The sequence below is a fragment of the Suillus clintonianus genome, assembly GCF_016758775.1.
Source record: "Suillus clintonianus strain FC179 chromosome Unknown DEU56scaffold_25, whole genome shotgun sequence".
Taxonomy (NCBI): Eukaryota; Fungi; Basidiomycota; class Agaricomycetes; order Boletales; family Suillaceae; genus Suillus; species Suillus clintonianus.
The window spans coordinates 129261-145284 of NW_024539249.1; the positions used below are offsets into that span (position 1 = coordinate 129261).

The following is a 16024-nucleotide window of genomic DNA, read 5'->3' on the forward strand; positions in this document are numbered from 1 at the left end:
AGTTCCATCAGCTCTATTTGTACTAGTGGATAGGGGATTTCCCTTTTTATTAACGTTAGGATCTTTGCAGTGCAAATTACTGAATCGGTCAGCGCGGGATGAGCACTGACTTGACTGCGGAACGTGCACTTCACCTTTGGTTGGAAGGTTATATATGTTCTCTTAGGCCAAGGGTGGCATAACCTGAAAGAACAATGCACGTTAGGCCAGATAGGCCTCTGGTCGTCAAGTGCGCCTTCGACAGATGGAACAAGCGGATAAGCTTTGCTTCCGCCAGGAACTGTTCATACGAGCTGCTGAGGAACAGAGTGCGTCTCTTTGGTTATGTACTTACGATCCCACAGCTCATCATTAACATCGTTTTCCTTATTTGCTATATTGTTGGTCAGGTTGAGCAATGCTTCTCGCTTTATGCGACTTCATATGTGATCGCATACAAGGACGATGACGGCGAAATTACCGACATCACCACAGAATCCGATCTCACAGAAGCCATACAATACTTTCAGGCTGGGTCTGACGATCCTCCACTTTCCTCTGCAGCATCAATTCTGTCTGGCCGCAGCTTCGGAAGTCGACGAATCACACTACGTGTTCACATTACCGTCGATTATGATGGCCCGAGCTTAAGCGACACATCGAGTCTCGCCAGTATGGAAGAATATAAAGGTCGCAACAGGAGCGAAGGCGAATTAAGCTGGTCCATCGGAGCAGGGGAAGTTGATGATGATTCAGTGACAGTGAGCTCGAGAGATACCAACTGGCGCTTCGCAAACGGATCAACAATGCATCCTATAACATCACGTTCAAATGACTGGGTAAAACACGAAGACCCGCCATCTATACCCGAAAACAGTGTTACCGGTCGCTCGACATCCCAAAGAGGTTCGACAGCGGTGGAAGATCAGACAATGCATGATGAGGGTCCATTCGCAGACCACCACCAATTCTTTGCTGAAGAACGCTTCCTAGAAGGCTCTACATCTGTATTTGAGCGGCTCAAGCTCCAGGAGGGCGCTGATGCGTCAGCATCTGACGTGTCCCCTTCGCATCGGTCACGCTCTCCTACACCGGTTGACATAGCATTGGCTCGCTCTGCTCAAGACAGAGGAGCAGCGTGGCTGCGTGATCAAAATGCGCGCACAATAAAAGCCATGCTCGGGGCAACACCTGAGCCCTCGGAATCCGATTCGAGGTCAATATCATTAACATATTCCGACGAACATATTCCATCCAACGACATGGATGGTGATCTTGCGCTGGAACGAGATCCTCGCGGAAAATACTACTACTCTTATACTGGTGCGAGTTCTACGACACATGATTCGGGTTACGAGGACAATTTAAGTGTCAAGTATGACGTCGATCCCTTTGGTGGTTCACCCCCGCGGCCAAACAGTATGCAGCTCACATGGATTGCTTCGCAGCAAAAACTGGCGGATAATGATCATTCCAATGATACTTCTGATTCATACAAGCGTTCTTACCCACGCTCCTCCACTTCTGACCCAGTTCCCTACTCCATCGCTCCCGACATTCCACCAGAGGTGCTCCAGTTTGTTGCACCCGCGGGACCTCCTCCAGGCTTGCTCACTACTTGTTCAGACTGTGGAGTTATGTTAGATGGCATCCGTTATGTCTGTGCCGTGTGTGGCGAGAAAGAGCCTCGGGCAAGCATCGTGCTTCGTGGCGGCTCGGACTCTGATCTAGGCAAAGGAAAGGCTAAAGATCTGGACCCAATCCATTCATATCCCCCTCCCCCTCATCACACACCTCTATCGTCATCACCCTCCCCATCCACGTTCTTCGACGTTGTCACGTTGAGTGGGTCGCAACAGGCGCGCGGTGAACACATACATAATAAACCACTCCCTTCCTTACCTGGTTCCTCTTCATCAAGCCCGACGTTGTATAGTGCACGATCAGGCTTCAGATCTCCCCACGGGTCCGAATCATCTACTATGGGCTTTGAACTGTGCTCGGGGTGTATCGAATCCGCTGGCATATTTCATGCACTCTGTGCAAGCACAGAGCGGCGGAATGGATCAGGCGCAGAATCCACATCTCCAGAAGATGACTTGTCTTCATGGAGTCGTTCCGCCCCCAGACAAAAAGGCCAGCTCAGACATGCTTATTTTGAAAAGGTATGGGGCCATCATGGATGGGAAGACGTGGGTAAGCATTCAATGGAATATGCTTTGGAGCGATATTTTTACCTTCACTCTTCACAGAGCAAGATGATATGCATGTCTGTAAATGTTCGACATGCAATTCAGCGATCGTGAACCAGCGGTATAAATGTGCATCGTGTCAGAAATTCAATTTATGTCGAGCGTGCTACAGGTGAGTGGCTTTTTATGCGGCGTCGATTGAGCTAACACCTGGCTGGGCAGCCAAGTCCACGATATACACCCTTCACATGCATTCCTTGTAGTCACGGAGAAGCCCTTAAGGTCTAGAAGTGAACCAGAATATGCATGTGCTCTGCCAATGATAATGTCAAACGACAACAATGAGGAACGATGTGAGTGTTTTTTCAGCAACAGTTCCCTGGCATCTCACGCCGCTATGTCTATAGCCATGAAACATCCCGGCGTCAAGTGTGCACAGTAGGTGACCTATGACAACGTGATTACAGTACCTGATGAGTTCTAGTTGTTTACAAGACATCCTTGGCGCCCGATTCCACTGCGCAATCTGCAACTCTGTCGACATTTGCTCTAATTGCGAGTCTGCAGGACTCCCGGGCAACTTGGACTCCTCAGACGGGGGGCACATATCCTCGCATATCATGATCAAGGTATTTCTTATCCTTCCCAGGGTTGAATACATTTGCTTATGTTCTTTCAAGATTCCCTTTCCACTTGAAACAACAGAAGTGCAAACAGCCAGCCGCCGTGCCATCCATCTATGGACGGGCAGGGACGCAGCGCATGTTTTGACAGCGCCCCACTCGAAACCAGGCTCTATATACTCTTCATATGCTCAGACTGTTGTTGGCTCGAGACACGCTCGAAGTGAGCTCAGTGGCGAATCGCCGAATCACCATCTGCCCTGCAAGGGCTGCAACCAGGTTTGGTCCCCATAATACACTTCCTTCTGAAGGGCTGACGACTCTCTAGACGATAATTGGTACACGATATCAATGTGCTACATGTCCCTCTTCTCCCACATCGTATAGCTTGGTATGCACATCGCAAGTACATCACATGCACTTCCCTCATCACAATTTTCAAGTGTCAATCATGCGAGCGGAGGTCGTATGCTATCCATGACCCAATGCACTCGTTTTTCAAGATACCGAGACCTGTACATGTACAACTCGAGTCGCCAACTGCATTCCTTCCCAATCTGTGAGCTTTGAATTGCAATAATGTATTGAGGTCGGTTTAGTGACATTGTTGGTAGGTACAAGGTTCCAGCAGGTCCTGTTGGTGGCCTTGCGCCCAATGCAGATCCACAAGGTTTGTCAAACATACGGTATATAAGCTTTTGCACTCACTTCGAAGGTTCACAGAGTATCTCTATCATTTAGTCCACTCCACAGCGCTCTGCGATCGCTGTATGGAGCGCATTCAAGGAGCATGGTACCGTTGCGCATATTGCGCGAAAGACCTTTGCGGAGAATGCGAATCTCTTGACACTCACGACGGGACTCACATATTTGTTGTATTCAAGGCACCTGTGCGTTTTCCGTATTCTACTTTACCCACCTACTAACATTTGGAAAAGGTCGACATGGTTCACTTCCGGTGCGTTGTTCTTGCTGGTTTTACGGAATGAGGTCTAATGGTGATCTAGGCGATTCGCAAACCTGGAAAACCCCAACGACAGTCCGCCTATTATTCTTTCCCCAGTGTACTGCTAGATGTATACTGAGATATTTTCGATGTTCTACACATCTGAGGTAGTCAAACAATTTCGTACCTACTCCCACCCTGTCTTCATGTAATGTAATACAAGCATCTTGGAGCGCCAAAGCTCCCAATAAGGATGGACAAAGTTGCACAGAAAGTGCAGTACGCTTATTATAAGACTAACTCTTCTTAAAGCCTGGATGGGAAAAGGACTATGTTAGCAGCTGACAGTAAGCTTTTCAACCATATAATACTGACCTAATCTGCGTCTCTCGTAGAATAGATCTGTCCTACTAGCACCCAAGTTCACGATCTTCGGACATCCATCTCTGTCTTTTTCTAACCGCGTGCACTCTGCGCAGTAGTATGCATCTGATATACCTACGAGATCTGTTTGTTTAAGTTCTAAACGCACGAGCAATTGTAACACACCTGGTGATCCACAAATAATGCACCTTCCTCCATATGTACCAAAGTTACACTCGTCACATATGCGGACGAGTGTTTCAGGTCGGACGTATGAATCACAGACGGGACTGAGTCCCCGTGTATTAGTTGATGACACGAAATTAGCATCACTTGGCGCACCATTTACCATCACACTTCTCACACAATCTGCCAATAGCTGAAGCATTCATAAGATGAGCAACTTCACGGCCGGATCAGTTTATGGTGTACTCACCAATGCCAGGCTGGCGCCTGCACATGATCAAATCTATAGAAATCGTTCAATGCTCTGTTTAATGTCACAGGAGAAGAGACGCACCAGGATGATGTTTCGACATGGTGGTTTGAACGATACAGTTTAACGAGTCCTAGAACTTGAAATGATGTAAGTAACTTAAATATTACTAATCCGACTTACAATGACGCTTACTGAGCCTTACTCAAATTGCGCCATGGAACTGCAGTGTGAAGACAAGGCCAGGCCCTGCGTATTTGCGGAACCAAATCGATAGTGCGATTCATGATATCCGCTAGTACATATGTTTGTATCATTCCATCTTCTTACCCATTCTTGCGCCCATCACAGGAACCATGGACCATGGTATCCCCACGACCTCTGAGAGAGCATCTCCTCAAATGTAGATATCCTCCGAGTCAAGTCTTGTGCCCGTTCGAGAATATCACGCTAAGCTCGTCGCTAACTCCGGTGCAGCAACGTACATGTGTCAAATAATGGCATAGGAGATGCTCGATATTATCAACATCTTTCAGGTATATATGATATATCTCGTCGATACCTTGCCATGGTGTGTTGGAAACCCTTGTGTGGAGTTTGCCGAACCGTGGGATAGTCAACTAGATAGTTCTTCAGCCACATCATTCGATATACCTGATTCCACCGCCGTCATATTGAAATCTTTGAGTCCAAGCCTCAAGCCAACGTCGACGCCATGGCCAAGTCCAAAAAGTGCGTTCGACATTCCGTAGCCATTTATCCAACTGACATTTGCGAAGCCACACCAACCACAACCAGAGCAGCAAGGCACACCGCAATGGTATCAGGAGGCCACAAACTAACCGGAGTCGGTCGCTGAGGGGGGTACGTTGTCAATACATTCAATCTCTGCTCTGGGGCTCACTTTCCTGTATAGGTTGACCCCAAGGTACGTTTCTAGGTATCTGATTCTATGTGCTGTGCACTCAAGTACACGTAGTTCCGCAAGAACGCGCTTTACGCCCTTAATGGATCGGCGAGTTGACTTCTCCAAGTCCCGTAAATTGTTGTGCTGATTGTATGCATTAGCGGAAAGCACGGGCTGAACAAAAAGCTACATCATGATTCAGTTGCGAGCAAACTTCCAGTACGCTTTCATCTCTGGTATCCAGAGAACATGCCACACGCTTGGCTGTATTACCTGCCATGACTACTACATATGGCTTAGGTTATCGAAATATCATATCACATACATCGCATCATCGTGAGCATCTATTGTCTGCAAACTTCGACCACCATTCACCGTCGACTCGCCTGGTTTCTGTCATTCCGACCAAGAGTTACTTACAACCTCGCAGCCTGTGAGATGAAGGAGTAATGCAGCATCACTATGAAATAAGAGACTTGCCCACACATCACTGCATGTTCAGGCCGCCCAATGGTGTTATGTCTGCCAAATCTAAGCTTGAATGATAGTGCTGTTTATGGTTGTTTTGGCCTTTGTAATTTGATGCGTGGACTACTGGGAGCAGTGAGCACTGCCTGGTGAGTACGACGGCTGAGCAACCTTCATAGGTCTGAATTATCGGGGCATCCAGTTGATCCGGAAGTCGACCTGGACCTATAAAACCCCACCCCTGACCGGAGGGTTTTCATCGTTGCAGCCACCCTGCTCGTTCACACCATTCTAGACCATGATCTCCTTCCCTTCTACCTCATGGCAATCCTCACTCATCCAAAAGACAACCCCCCGGCGCCCAAGGAATGACGCAGATCCTTCTCACGGACGTGCAGCAACTGCCATAACTCCCCGCCTCTATCTTACCGATTACCACACCGCTCGCACACCAGGCAACCTCGCACGCCTTGGCATTACGCACGTCGTATCTGCCATCGAATTTGATATCACGGGCGATTTTCCCCCTCATGTCCAGGTCCTGCACGTTCCCGTGCGTGACACAGCTGAAGAGCAGATTTGCTCATGGTTCGATCCCGTCGTGGAGTTTATCAAGGAGGCGCTGGATAAGGAAGACGCAAAGGTTTTGGTACGCCTTGGATTGCTAAGCTGTAGCTTTGTAGGAACCGACAGAAGCACCCCTCGCAGGTCCACTGTTTCCAGGGGATCTCGAGATCACCTATCTTAATATGTGCTTATCTTGTCGCAACGACGCCAATGCGCGCTTTGGAGTCCATTAAGCGTGTCCAAGCAAAGCGTGGAATAGTCGCCCCAAACATTGGCTTTCGCAGACAACTTGTCGTTTGGGGTCGCCAGTTTGAAGAGGCCAAGATCCAGGCCGATGAGGAGCACCGCAGACGGAGGCGGAGTATAGGTGGTGTAACGGAGTTGTTAGCTAAAATGGTCAAACGGTCCAAGTCTGCACCCATACCTGCAGCGCCGCTAGTTGTGGATGAAGATCTACAGGAAATGTCTATCGAGGGCTCAAAGGTAGCCTCCCTGATGGAGGCGAAGACAGTAGCGCTAGAAACTCTTCGCAAGACAAAAGAGGCAGACAACTAATGTTGTTATGGCATGTCTTGCTATGTCATACCCTACGGTAAGCTTGGGTGTTGCATCGTGACACACGAATCTTCCTGACATCCCTCCAAGTGCATGTGGCCACGATGTGTAAATCGTTCATGCATTTGCAAGACCAAGGAACTAGTATCTATTGGCATTGCTTTAATTATTTGGAATCATCGAGGGTCAGTGAATGAACTTGGAAGGAAACTAGCACTTTTCTTCTACCTCACATTTGCCCCACATATCATAATATTTTACGCATGGACTAAGGACTTGAAAAAAATCGAGTGTGTACCGAAGTATTGGTAATAGTAAGAAGTTAGCTTTGGTACGTTAGCGTCTGGCATTGGGCATGACAGGCATATCATGTTCAGCAGCCTTATAAATGCTGCAACTATTCAGTCTGAGAGGGTACATGAAAACTGCGCGCCTCCCTGGTTGTCATTTATGACTTTAGTTGTGCCGTTAAAAGGGACTGCCACCTCGAATTGCGCAACCAATCTTCTCCCCGGTGTCGTACCGCGCTATTTACTCAGTTTAGAAAAAAATTAGGGCGATCAAGACAGGGCTCACCAGCAGTGCCTAACGAGATCTCCTAGATACACAATTGAGGTTATAGGTCTGGATTGAGGTCAAGATCGAGGTCGAACACGGCCAACTGTGGGCGCGTATCGTGGCGGTAAGGGTTCACGCCTGGGCGCTCGCGTGTCTGGACAGGTGGGGGCGAAGGCTCTGGTACTGCGCATGCGTTAAGCTTGCGTTTAATTGAAGGTACAGAAGAAGAAATATTTTACAGGGGACGGAATGAAATGCGCAAAATTGTTTTGTGAGATGATGATGATAGGAGTGAGAAACAGGTACAAACCACAATCATGGGCAGATAGGGCCCCACAACTGGTGGAATACACTCGTTATCAAAGAACCACTCACCCCTCACGCTATGGTTCTCCCCGAGACCGCCCAACGGACGCTCCACATTCAGTCGGCCGCGGCGCATCTTCTCCTCATTCGGGAATGGCGGAAAGAATAGAGGCACAGGACCTACGGCACCTGGTTCTGGCATAGTTAAGCCTGGAGGCGCGCTCGTGAAAGCGCTAAGGCTTTGTGCATATGCGAGCAGTTCAGGATAAGGGATCGCGGCTTCATGTTTACACGAGTTCAATGTCAACAGGAAAACTAAAATAAAACAAAACATAGACTACGAACCCTCCTTCGCCTTTCTTATGCATTCGACACGTTCATCACCCTCCCTCACGATCTCTTCTAATACCTTCCTCCCCTCTTCTAATGCCTCACACACAGTGCGCCATCGAGCATCCACCTCCAATAGTTCCTGCTGTAACGCGACAATTCGTGCCTGTCGGCGCTGATGTGCCGACACTGTTGTCAGTGCGGTTTGCAGCTCAGCATCAACGGCTGCGAATGAGCTTAGAGGTGGTGGTGGAACTTGTTTTTGCGAAGGCTGCTGAGATAACGAAAGGAAGAGGGATTGGGAAAGAGCAGTAAGTTGCGTGAGCGGTGCGAGGAGCTGAGCGTCCATAGTCTAGGTGAATATATTATTTATTTTACATCAATATTGAAGGATGATGCCGCGGAGTCAGAAATTGCTGACTGACACTTTTGATGCGGGGTAAAACCCAGCTCACACGGTTGTCCAAGGAGACCAAAGGCAAACTGAACTTGATCGGACGACTTGTCAACCCACTCTACATCCAACTTCGTCGTATCATCTTCTCCACGTACACAATATTAATGGTAAGATTCTATTTTGTTTGTATAGAATTATCGCTCACCCCAAGTTTACCCAGTCTGCCTACCCTGCATACACCATGGGCGGCCTCTGCATCGTCGGCGGCATCACTGGGTATGCAAAAACCCGGTCGGTTCCTTCACTCGTCGCTGGTGTTGGGTGGGTCGTTCTCTAGCATCAGAAAAACGTGTTTTTGCCAACTCATATACTCTAGCGTGGGTCTGTTGTTCCTGTGGAGTGCAGATGTCATCAGGAAAGGCGCGCCAAATGGGTTGGAGGGTGCCTTAGGCACGTCGCCTTCCTTAATATCCTTAAACATGTACTGACTTTTGTCCTCGTAGGTGCCTCGGCCCTGCTTCTGCTCTCATCTCTTCCTCGCATTACCAAGGGTCCGGTGCCCCTTGTGCTCGCTGCAACGAGCAGTGCTGCGGGTGTATACTATGGCACAAAGGTGTACAACTTGCGCAACTAGTAAAATCAGGCTATCTCCTTCTAGTATCTATAGCGTGGTCTTCAATCAATTATCATCATCAGCCCTTGCCTGTACTTCCAATAAGCCTCAGGATACTCCGTGCTCGACCCCGCATGTATCATTTTATGGCACAGCCACAAATTAATCAATGAAAGAGCATCACATGGTAGTAATACATATGGAGGATATCATAGCATGGTATACCCAGCAGCCGTAGGCAGCTTACCTAGAAGTCTTCGGTACAATCTCGAACCGCATTGTCGATCTGGTAGGCAGAGTGGACGCCGTCTCTCCCACTGCCTCACCAGGTGTTACACCCCGACCATCTAGGAAACGCACTCGTGTACGTTCATTTATCATTACTCCTTCATTTTCGAACCCTGCCAGCGTTTCTAGTCCCCCAGCCGAAGAAGCCATCATGAGATGGACTGGGTTCGACGCATCAAAAATGGGACCGGTGCGTGGGTGAGAACCTTCCTGAATCAGACCGTACATCGCAGCTGAAACAGTGACCGCCCAGATGACCGTAAAGACGCCGATAATATAGATGTATGTAAGGTGTCCGCTGTACCAGCCGTAGGTCGTTATATACTTGGTTCCATTCAGGGATTTGAAAGCGCTTTCGTCCAAGTACAAGTTCGGCATCTTGGTGGCCGCGCCTTCTGCAAGGTAGGCGGAACGAAGGTACTACCGCGCATAAGCCTAAAAAGGATGTGAGACATGACAATTCACTCACTGTAGCAGAAAACTCTACGACGCCACGGAAGTAGTTCTCCTGTGAAAATCACAAGTAAGAAATCTTGTTTGCTGTTCTAAATGTGGCAAAAGCTGCTCACCAAAATTTTGTTCACTGAACTCGCGCGGTCCAGTATGCTAAGCTGTAGCAACATCCCCAAAGGGTTATTGTACGTCGTCTGACTGGAGATAGACAGCTGCTGCACTACGTTCGATATGAAGGCGGTGACATTCATACTGTTGTTCTGGAGTGGCTGGATGTTACGAGGTTCATCGACGGAGATCATTCCCTGATTGTACGTCACGTCGAACGAAGCCACATATGGCGTTACCTTGCAGGCTCTTGCATTCAAGAAATCATATTGCCCCATACCCTGCAGGACAATGTCTAAAGTGGTAGCTACGATCAACATTCGCACTTCTCAAGTTGGGCTCGCTTACCAAAGGAGGTGGCATCCACAAATCCTGGAGGGGGGCAGACAACAATACCGAGAAGGCCAACAGTGTTGTAAAACTTCGAGAAGGCCTCCGTTGTCCAATAACCAGCGCCCGCTAACAAATGATGATATCAGGCCGCGTCAGATACAAGTGAATTATGCGGACGTACTGCCAGAAGGACAATAAGCTATCCATGCCCAAGCTGTGATTGCTGATCCAAAGGCCGGCGAAGTAATATTACGAAACCTCAGCAAGAACTCGCTTGGGTCAAGGTAATCGCAGGTAATATTCGCCGAAAGACCCTGTTGTGTCACGGTATAATTTCTAGCGAGCCCAGAACGGCCCCGGTGTTTTTCATTAACGACCGATGTATTGACCACAACTTTTCCACCATAATACCCAAGACCAATACCACCAGGGGCCAATGACGTGCCTGAAAAATCCTCGACCGCTGGAACGATGCCACCTGAGAACAGAATGAGATATCAACCGGGTACGATGTTACATCAGAGCGCACTACTGGATTTGCTGTATGAGACACCGTTGAAGGCGAAGACACTGTCACCTCCACCTACAACAGCTAGACTTGTGGCTGAAGTACCACTCATTGGCGCCATAATATTGAGGGTATTGTAAGCATTCGCGCGTACTATGGCAAATCATCAACGGGTACCACTCAATGAACAATGATATACAGTCCTTACATCCTAGCAAGATGTTGTCAAGACCTAGTTTTGCATCGAACGCACTGCTTCCGAGGTCCAGATCTTTGCCTTCGATTGATACAGGCCACACAAGGAGTGTCGGCAATAGTAATGTCGTCCAGCTGCGACAAGTTATGAGTCAGTTGCGACACTCTTGAGCATGATTTCAAACCTCGAATTAAGGAGCATGATCAACCCAACGATGATCATCGTGAAAAATGAGAGCCTGTGGTGGTCCCATCGAAGAAGAGGTTGGGGTTTGGTGAGGGCTATCGCGGTATGAAGCTCGACCAGTGATGTTGGCCGAGTAATATAATGGCTGATCGCGTTTTTGACAGCGAATGAGAAAAGACTGCGATGGAGATATCGATGTCAGCGAATCACAAAGTGACCGGTTATCTGAACTTACGCCGTGGTGATTACCGACAGAATTGTGGATATCACAGTGGATATAAGAGTGAGTACAGTAGGATATCTTGTGATGAGGATGACGTCGGAGTCGCGTAGAATCACATATTCTTGATGCCAAACTATAATCATGAATGCCCAACAAAGAGCGAATATACAAGTCGAGATGAAAATTGTCAATATCAACTTGCGCTTCTGTGCAGCCATCGAAAACTATGCGCAGGTGGGTCGGGAAGTTCGGGTTCCAGTTAATGATCCGTGACTATAAGGAGCGAGTGGCACATCATACTGCGCGTAAATCGTGCGAGAATCTGGCCTGTGACGACTGAAAGCGACAGGCGTTTTCAAGACGAATATTGTAAGTGATTACGAAAGCTAGACGATACGCTTACCATGAGTGTCTATATCGCGATCAATGACCACGCCACCCTACGTGCCGATAATAGGCTGGCACCATTGGCAGGCCTTGAAAAAAAAAAGTCCAGGCCAGTCAGGAGTGACCTTGAAGGTCCAAATTACGTTTCCAACACTCATGGACAACGGCATATGCATACTAGTTATCATTTGAATGAAATGCTGTAGAAGGGTCTGCCAGATTAATCCGGTATCTCGGTCATGCAGTATCATATCCTCATCATCGCCTTACCATCCAATTTAACTTGAAAAGCACCTAGCTGCAAACGTTTTGATTCAAACTTCGGTCGGCTCCAGATATAGGAGGTAGGCGCCTGGCGGAGATTCGAAGCGCTTAACGGAGGCCAAAAAATGACGAAACTACATGCGTAGAAAACGCGACTTGTGCACCTAGGCTAGATGTAGAACTCGAATGAAGTTAAACCAAAAAAAATTTGTCAATGTGTGAACGAACCTTCCTAGCAGACAATGTGCTCACTGCCACTTCTGCCACTTTTCCTGCCAGTGATAGGCTGAGTCGCCACAATATCAATGGACTACTATTTGCGTACCCTTTGTCAGCATCAGTGCGTGACACGTGTACTAGGATCAGGATTTCAGCAACTTGGGCTCAACGCTGCGTTCAACAATGTTCTACTGTATACACAAGGTCAACGAAGGTCGGTGGAGATATACTGACATCGCGCACGTACGTCGTGGGCTATTTCACTTAGGCTGAGCCTCGTGTTCTAGACCCTGCTATACCAATGCCACATGAGGCAAATGATATTCCATTAATATTGGCAGGGTGGAAGCTTGTTCGAGCCACATGTGCAGCCTGAAAAGCATGTACTCTCGCCCTCGGTAATCTCATGGCCAATGGGGTCCATGACATGAACTGCTAGATCAGACCATGCCAAATAATGTACACTCTCTGGCTCATGAACTCTTTGTTGCACTGATGCCTGAGCAGTACCGCCATGACACGCTTCCAATCACTAGTAGCGAGCGGGCCCCGAGGAATACTCCTCTCAGCCATATCTTCGATCGGCGTCAAACTCTTCGGTCAGTGACTCGGGTAGTAATTTTCATACCCTGTTATCATTAATACACAAAGAAAAATTCACATAACAGGGTACCAGAAAACATTCTCGACGAACCTTCTGATTTGTGAACGAGCATCTTACAGTTACTAAAATCCCTGTCAACTGAGATCATGATGCCATGGCATTACGGGTCAGATTCTCGCGTCTCGCATGTTTTACATGCGGTAAATAGTCAGTCCCACTTTTCTCTCATCGTAATAAATACTGGTCCTTGACTTCAGCTTCCAAACCCACCTGTGAATTCTCCTCAATGGACCGGCAGAGGCTTCTGTTAGTGCTTACGATCTTCATCTCGACTGTCATACTCGCTCTTTGCTGGGCTTTCATCATTCACTTATGGCATAAAGAATATGTGATTCTCCGCGACTCCATTGTCGTCCTCATCATCAGATATCCAACAGAACTCATTCTTTTATCCACTGTGATATCCACAATTCTGTCGGTGACCACTACAGCGTAAGTTCAGGTAGCTAGTGTACGTCGTGCTTCGCTGACATTATCTATTGAAGTCTTTTTTCAATCGCTGTCAAGCACGCATTGAACCATTATATCACCAAGCCGTTATCACTAGTCGAACTTCACACCGCAATATCTCTCACAAAACCTCAACCTCTTCTTCAATGGAACCATCGCAGACTATCTCTTATCACGTTGGTTATCGTTGGCCTGATCACACTCCTCAATTCAAGGTTTGAAATCATTATCATGAGCGTCGCTGCTGACTTACACCTTATCATAGCTGGACGACATTACTGTTGCCAACAATCCTTTCACAGCCTGTATCAATCCAAGGTACAGAATTGGACCTCGGAAGCCTCGCCTTCAACGCGCAACTAGGTCTTGACTTATCCAGTGGCAACATATGTAGGCATCGTACATCATTATTGCTTAGCCAGCTATTGATAATTCCACCATAGCGTGGAATAAGTTCGTAAACATCATCAACGTTGTGACACCCATGAGCGGGCTCTCAGCTACACGTTCGAGTATCGCAGGTGGCAATGACAGTGTCTTTGCCTTCAATGGTGTTTCGTACAGCAAATCTAGTAGTGCGCTCTGACGGAACAGCAGATATGGATCATAACTCATTCTGTTCTCAGGTGGCATTATTCCGGCGGTCGCAGAATTTGCAGGCACGTCATTGGTCACTGATACGGTTGGCCTTGGGTACTACGGTGGAAAAGTCGCTCCCGGTATACTGGTTCCCGTCGATAAATATTCTGGTCTTGCCAGAAATTATAGCGCCACACAACAAGGTGTTTCAGCGAACATTACGTGCAGTCCCCTCGACTCCAATTACTCGCTGAAAATCGATAATTCTACTATCTACTATAACGACTTTACGATTTGGAATGGTACAGCATATTGTCCTCTCGGCAGTACGTCTGCTCGGCATACCTTGCATTGACACAGCTTAATGTTACTTGTCAGCTGGTACAGGCGGTTGGGTGACGATGTCCTTCGACTATGACTATGGTGGCCTTCTAGAAATGTTTGTTTGTCCTGATCCGGGAACCGCGAGCGTCACATCCTTTGGTCAGTGAATTTAACTTGGGCAGTGTCAATGTTGATCCAAACCTTTACCTTCAGACATCTTCTTACATGCCGAAGGGGAATATCTTAGTACCTTGAATTCAACAGTCTGCAAGGTTGCCCCATATATGGCCTCATTCGACGTAACATACACACATGGAAACATCTCTATCAGCCAGCCTCTTAATATCCAACCATTTCAGAGCAGCGGCGTGAATGTCACATCCTTCATATCGATGATGGTGTCGGAGCTGTCTTGGTCCAGCCAAACGTTAGACAGCAATTCTTTGGGGGAGCTGCTACAACTTGAGACAACAAACGCAGAACGCTCGGTGAATGACGTGCTGGTTAGTAACTTTGCCATGTTTAGTCAGGTAGACCACGGTTTCTTACAAGTTTAAATAGGAAGACTATTTCCGCGGTATCGTGGAGTTTTCTGCCACTGTGAGTCAATTATCATGTTTTACCTATCCTTTTTCAGCGGGGGCTGATGTGCTATAGTACCTTCGTTCTGCCTATTCTGCAGAGGGTGCGAACTCCACACTGCGGAACTTGTACTCTGACCAAAGTGCTTTCACATCCTTGAACGGAACCATGTCCGTGACGACCTACGGCTGGTCCAGCAAACGCCTCACATATATCTATCTTCTCGCAATTCTCACAATTATCTGGGCCGTCACTGTTTCAGCTGCGGCGTACAGTCTGCACCAGGGACGTTCTCGTTCGCGTCCCTTATTTGATGCATCGAACCCGGTTCATCTCATGATGGCATCTTCGGAGGGGGGATTTGAACCTAGCGGCGTCAAGAGTAATGCAGATGTACGAGTGCATCTCCAAGTACACGACCAAAATATAGCGCATGGTGATGCAACAGGAGAGAAGTCCGTTCGAGCTAGCGGATCTAAGATGCGGATCAAGATTGATAAGGACACAGAGGGAGGTAATCCCAAGTAGGCTGCTACAGTGGTATCGCCAGATACTACTATGTCGATGTTGTTGGATGGATAACTTCGTCACTTAGATTTCTCTTTGTCACCCCGGACTCTTTACGTACTTTACCCTCAGTGTAACGGCTTGTCCTCAATTGTCCCGTCAAGTGTCACTAACTATTAGTGCAGTAAAAATTCGAAACAGATTACCACCCACTGTCAGCACGATGATCAGGTGAAAGTCCGAGTCACTGAATGATAATGGTGGCGACATGATACGAAATGATACGACCACCCTCAGCGACGGCGAGGCGTACCACTACGACTCGCAGTAATACCCCCCCTAGTTCAATGTAAGGTTGCAACTGGTACACTTTGTTTTCGGTTTTCGGTTCACATAGACTATTGCTTACGTTAGCACATATGAACCAACATGACCTAGCTTGCGGAGCAAGGTTAACAAAATTATGAAGTCTCTGGTAAACAGAAAAACTAAATCTTCATGTCCGATGCTCAC

The 16024-nt window shown here is 47.8% G+C and overlaps 8 protein-coding genes across 8 annotated transcripts; 5 read left to right on the top strand and 3 right to left on the bottom strand.

Annotated features, from left to right (window-relative positions):
- The first annotated feature begins 95 nt into the window (after window positions 1-95).
- DEU56DRAFT_273622 (uncharacterized protein) lies at window positions 96-4097 on the top strand. The gene is made up of 13 exons (XM_041345412.1): window positions 96-308; window positions 390-2175; window positions 2232-2343; window positions 2394-2524; window positions 2579-2609; window positions 2656-2800; window positions 2852-3073; window positions 3123-3185; window positions 3238-3353; window positions 3409-3464; window positions 3518-3684; window positions 3733-3752; window positions 3802-4097. The coding sequence occupies exons 1-13, from the start codon at window positions 195-197 to the stop codon at window positions 3866-3868; spliced, it is 3030 nt and encodes a 1009-aa protein (XP_041209807.1). The 5' UTR covers window positions 96-194; the 3' UTR covers window positions 3869-4097.
- DEU56DRAFT_754966 (PHF5-like protein) lies at window positions 4037-4642 on the bottom strand (the record flags this gene model as incomplete). The annotated part of the gene is made up of 6 exons (XM_041349872.1): window positions 4037-4053; window positions 4116-4238; window positions 4290-4393; window positions 4446-4482; window positions 4540-4572; window positions 4624-4642. The coding sequence occupies 6 exons, from the start codon at window positions 4640-4642 to the stop codon at window positions 4037-4039; spliced, it is 333 nt and encodes a 110-aa protein (XP_041209808.1).
- A 475-nt stretch (window positions 4643-5117) lies between these two features.
- DEU56DRAFT_795937 (ribosomal L29e protein family-domain-containing protein) lies at window positions 5118-5994 on the top strand. The gene is made up of 5 exons (XM_041352866.1): window positions 5118-5271; window positions 5319-5403; window positions 5456-5467; window positions 5519-5554; window positions 5608-5994. Exons 1-5 carry the CDS (start codon window positions 5255-5257, stop codon window positions 5641-5643), a joined length of 186 nt encoding a protein of 61 aa, XP_041209809.1. The 5' UTR covers window positions 5118-5254; the 3' UTR covers window positions 5644-5994.
- DEU56DRAFT_795941 (protein-tyrosine phosphatase-like protein) lies at window positions 5995-7295 on the top strand. Its single transcript, XM_041352867.1, has 2 exons — window positions 5995-6563; window positions 6623-7295. The coding sequence occupies exons 1-2, from the start codon at window positions 6213-6215 to the stop codon at window positions 7034-7036; spliced, it is 765 nt and encodes a 254-aa protein (XP_041209810.1). The 5' UTR covers window positions 5995-6212; the 3' UTR covers window positions 7037-7295.
- Window positions 7296-8654, bottom strand: DEU56DRAFT_795942 (vitamin-D-receptor interacting mediator subunit 4-domain-containing protein). The gene is made up of 4 exons (XM_041352868.1): window positions 8246-8654; window positions 7970-8179; window positions 7613-7777; window positions 7296-7563 (listed from the first exon to the last, which is right to left on the bottom strand). Exons 1-3 carry the CDS (start codon window positions 8577-8579, stop codon window positions 7653-7655), a joined length of 669 nt encoding a protein of 222 aa, XP_041209811.1. The 5' UTR covers window positions 8580-8654; the 3' UTR covers window positions 7296-7563; window positions 7613-7652.
- Window positions 8449-9412, top strand: DEU56DRAFT_273652 (transmembrane proteins 14C-domain-containing protein). The gene is made up of 4 exons (XM_041345413.1): window positions 8449-8794; window positions 8848-8948; window positions 9004-9077; window positions 9131-9412. The coding sequence occupies exons 1-4, from the start codon at window positions 8663-8665 to the stop codon at window positions 9259-9261; spliced, it is 438 nt and encodes a 145-aa protein (XP_041209812.1). The 5' UTR covers window positions 8449-8662; the 3' UTR covers window positions 9262-9412.
- Window positions 9296-11846, bottom strand: DEU56DRAFT_273886 (uncharacterized protein). Its single transcript, XM_041345414.1, has 9 exons — window positions 11548-11846; window positions 11311-11490; window positions 11139-11260; window positions 10952-11083; window positions 10604-10900; window positions 10438-10548; window positions 10098-10384; window positions 9998-10036; window positions 9296-9948 (listed from the first exon to the last, which is right to left on the bottom strand). The coding sequence occupies exons 1-9, from the start codon at window positions 11751-11753 to the stop codon at window positions 9484-9486; spliced, it is 1839 nt and encodes a 612-aa protein (XP_041209813.1). The 5' UTR covers window positions 11754-11846; the 3' UTR covers window positions 9296-9483.
- A 1449-nt stretch (window positions 11847-13295) lies between these two features.
- Window positions 13296-15723, top strand: DEU56DRAFT_940703 (uncharacterized protein; the record flags this gene model as incomplete). Its single annotated transcript, XM_041358902.1, has 9 exons — window positions 13296-13501; window positions 13555-13734; window positions 13785-13909; window positions 13963-14094; window positions 14146-14424; window positions 14486-14581; window positions 14636-14925; window positions 14984-15022; window positions 15080-15723. The coding sequence occupies 9 exons, from the start codon at window positions 13296-13298 to the stop codon at window positions 15530-15532; spliced, it is 1800 nt and encodes a 599-aa protein (XP_041209814.1). The 3' UTR covers window positions 15533-15723.
- Window positions 15724-16024: the final 301 nt, after the last annotated feature.

Coding starts and splice junctions, on each gene's coding strand:
- DEU56DRAFT_795941 (XM_041352867.1), top strand. CDS start 6,213: ATGATCTCCTTCCCTTCTACCTCATGGCAATCCTCACTCATCCAAAAG. Junction 6,564..6,622: donor AGGAAGACGCAAAGGTTTTG/GTACGCCTTGGA, acceptor CACCCCTCGCAG/GTCCACTGTTTCCAGGGGAT.
- DEU56DRAFT_795937 (XM_041352866.1), top strand. Junction 5,555..5,607: donor TTTACGCCCTTAATGGATCG/GCGAGTTGACTT, acceptor TGTATGCATTAG/CGGAAAGCACGGGCTGAACA.
- DEU56DRAFT_273886 (XM_041345414.1), bottom strand. CDS start 11,753: ATGGCTGCACAGAAGCGCAAGTTGATATTGACAATTTTCATCTCGACT. Junction 11,261..11,310: donor ATCATGCTCCTTAATTCGAG/GTTTGAAATCAT, acceptor AACTTGTCGCAG/CTGGACGACATTACTATTGC. Junction 10,549..10,603: donor AGCTTATTGTCCTTCTGGCA/GTACGTCCGCAT, acceptor ATCATTTGTTAG/CGGGCGCTGGTTATTGGACA.
- DEU56DRAFT_273652 (XM_041345413.1), top strand. CDS start 8,663: ATGCGGGGTAAAACCCAGCTCACACGGTTGTCCAAGGAGACCAAAGGC. Junction 8,949..9,003: donor TCACTCGTCGCTGGTGTTGG/GTGGGTCGTTCT, acceptor CATATACTCTAG/CGTGGGTCTGTTGTTCCTGT. Junction 9,078..9,130: donor TGGGTTGGAGGGTGCCTTAG/GCACGTCGCCTT, acceptor TTGTCCTCGTAG/GTGCCTCGGCCCTGCTTCTG.
- DEU56DRAFT_795942 (XM_041352868.1), bottom strand. CDS start 8,579: ATGGACGCTCAGCTCCTCGCACCGCTCACGCAACTTACTGCTCTTTCC. Junction 8,180..8,245: donor CATAAGAAAGGCGAAGGAGG/GTTCGTAGTCTA, acceptor GTAAACATGAAG/CCGCGATCCCTTATCCTGAA. Junction 7,778..7,969: donor GGAGAACCATAGCGTGAGGG/GTGAGTGGTTCT, acceptor ACGCATGCGCAG/TACCAGAGCCTTCGCCCCCA.
- DEU56DRAFT_273622 (XM_041345412.1), top strand. CDS start 195: ATGCACGTTAGGCCAGATAGGCCTCTGGTCGTCAAGTGCGCCTTCGAC. Junction 309..389: donor ACGAGCTGCTGAGGAACAGA/GTGCGTCTCTTT, acceptor ATTGTTGGTCAG/GTTGAGCAATGCTTCTCGCT. Junction 2,344..2,393: donor TTATGTCGAGCGTGCTACAG/GTGAGTGGCTTT, acceptor CTGGCTGGGCAG/CCAAGTCCACGATATACACC.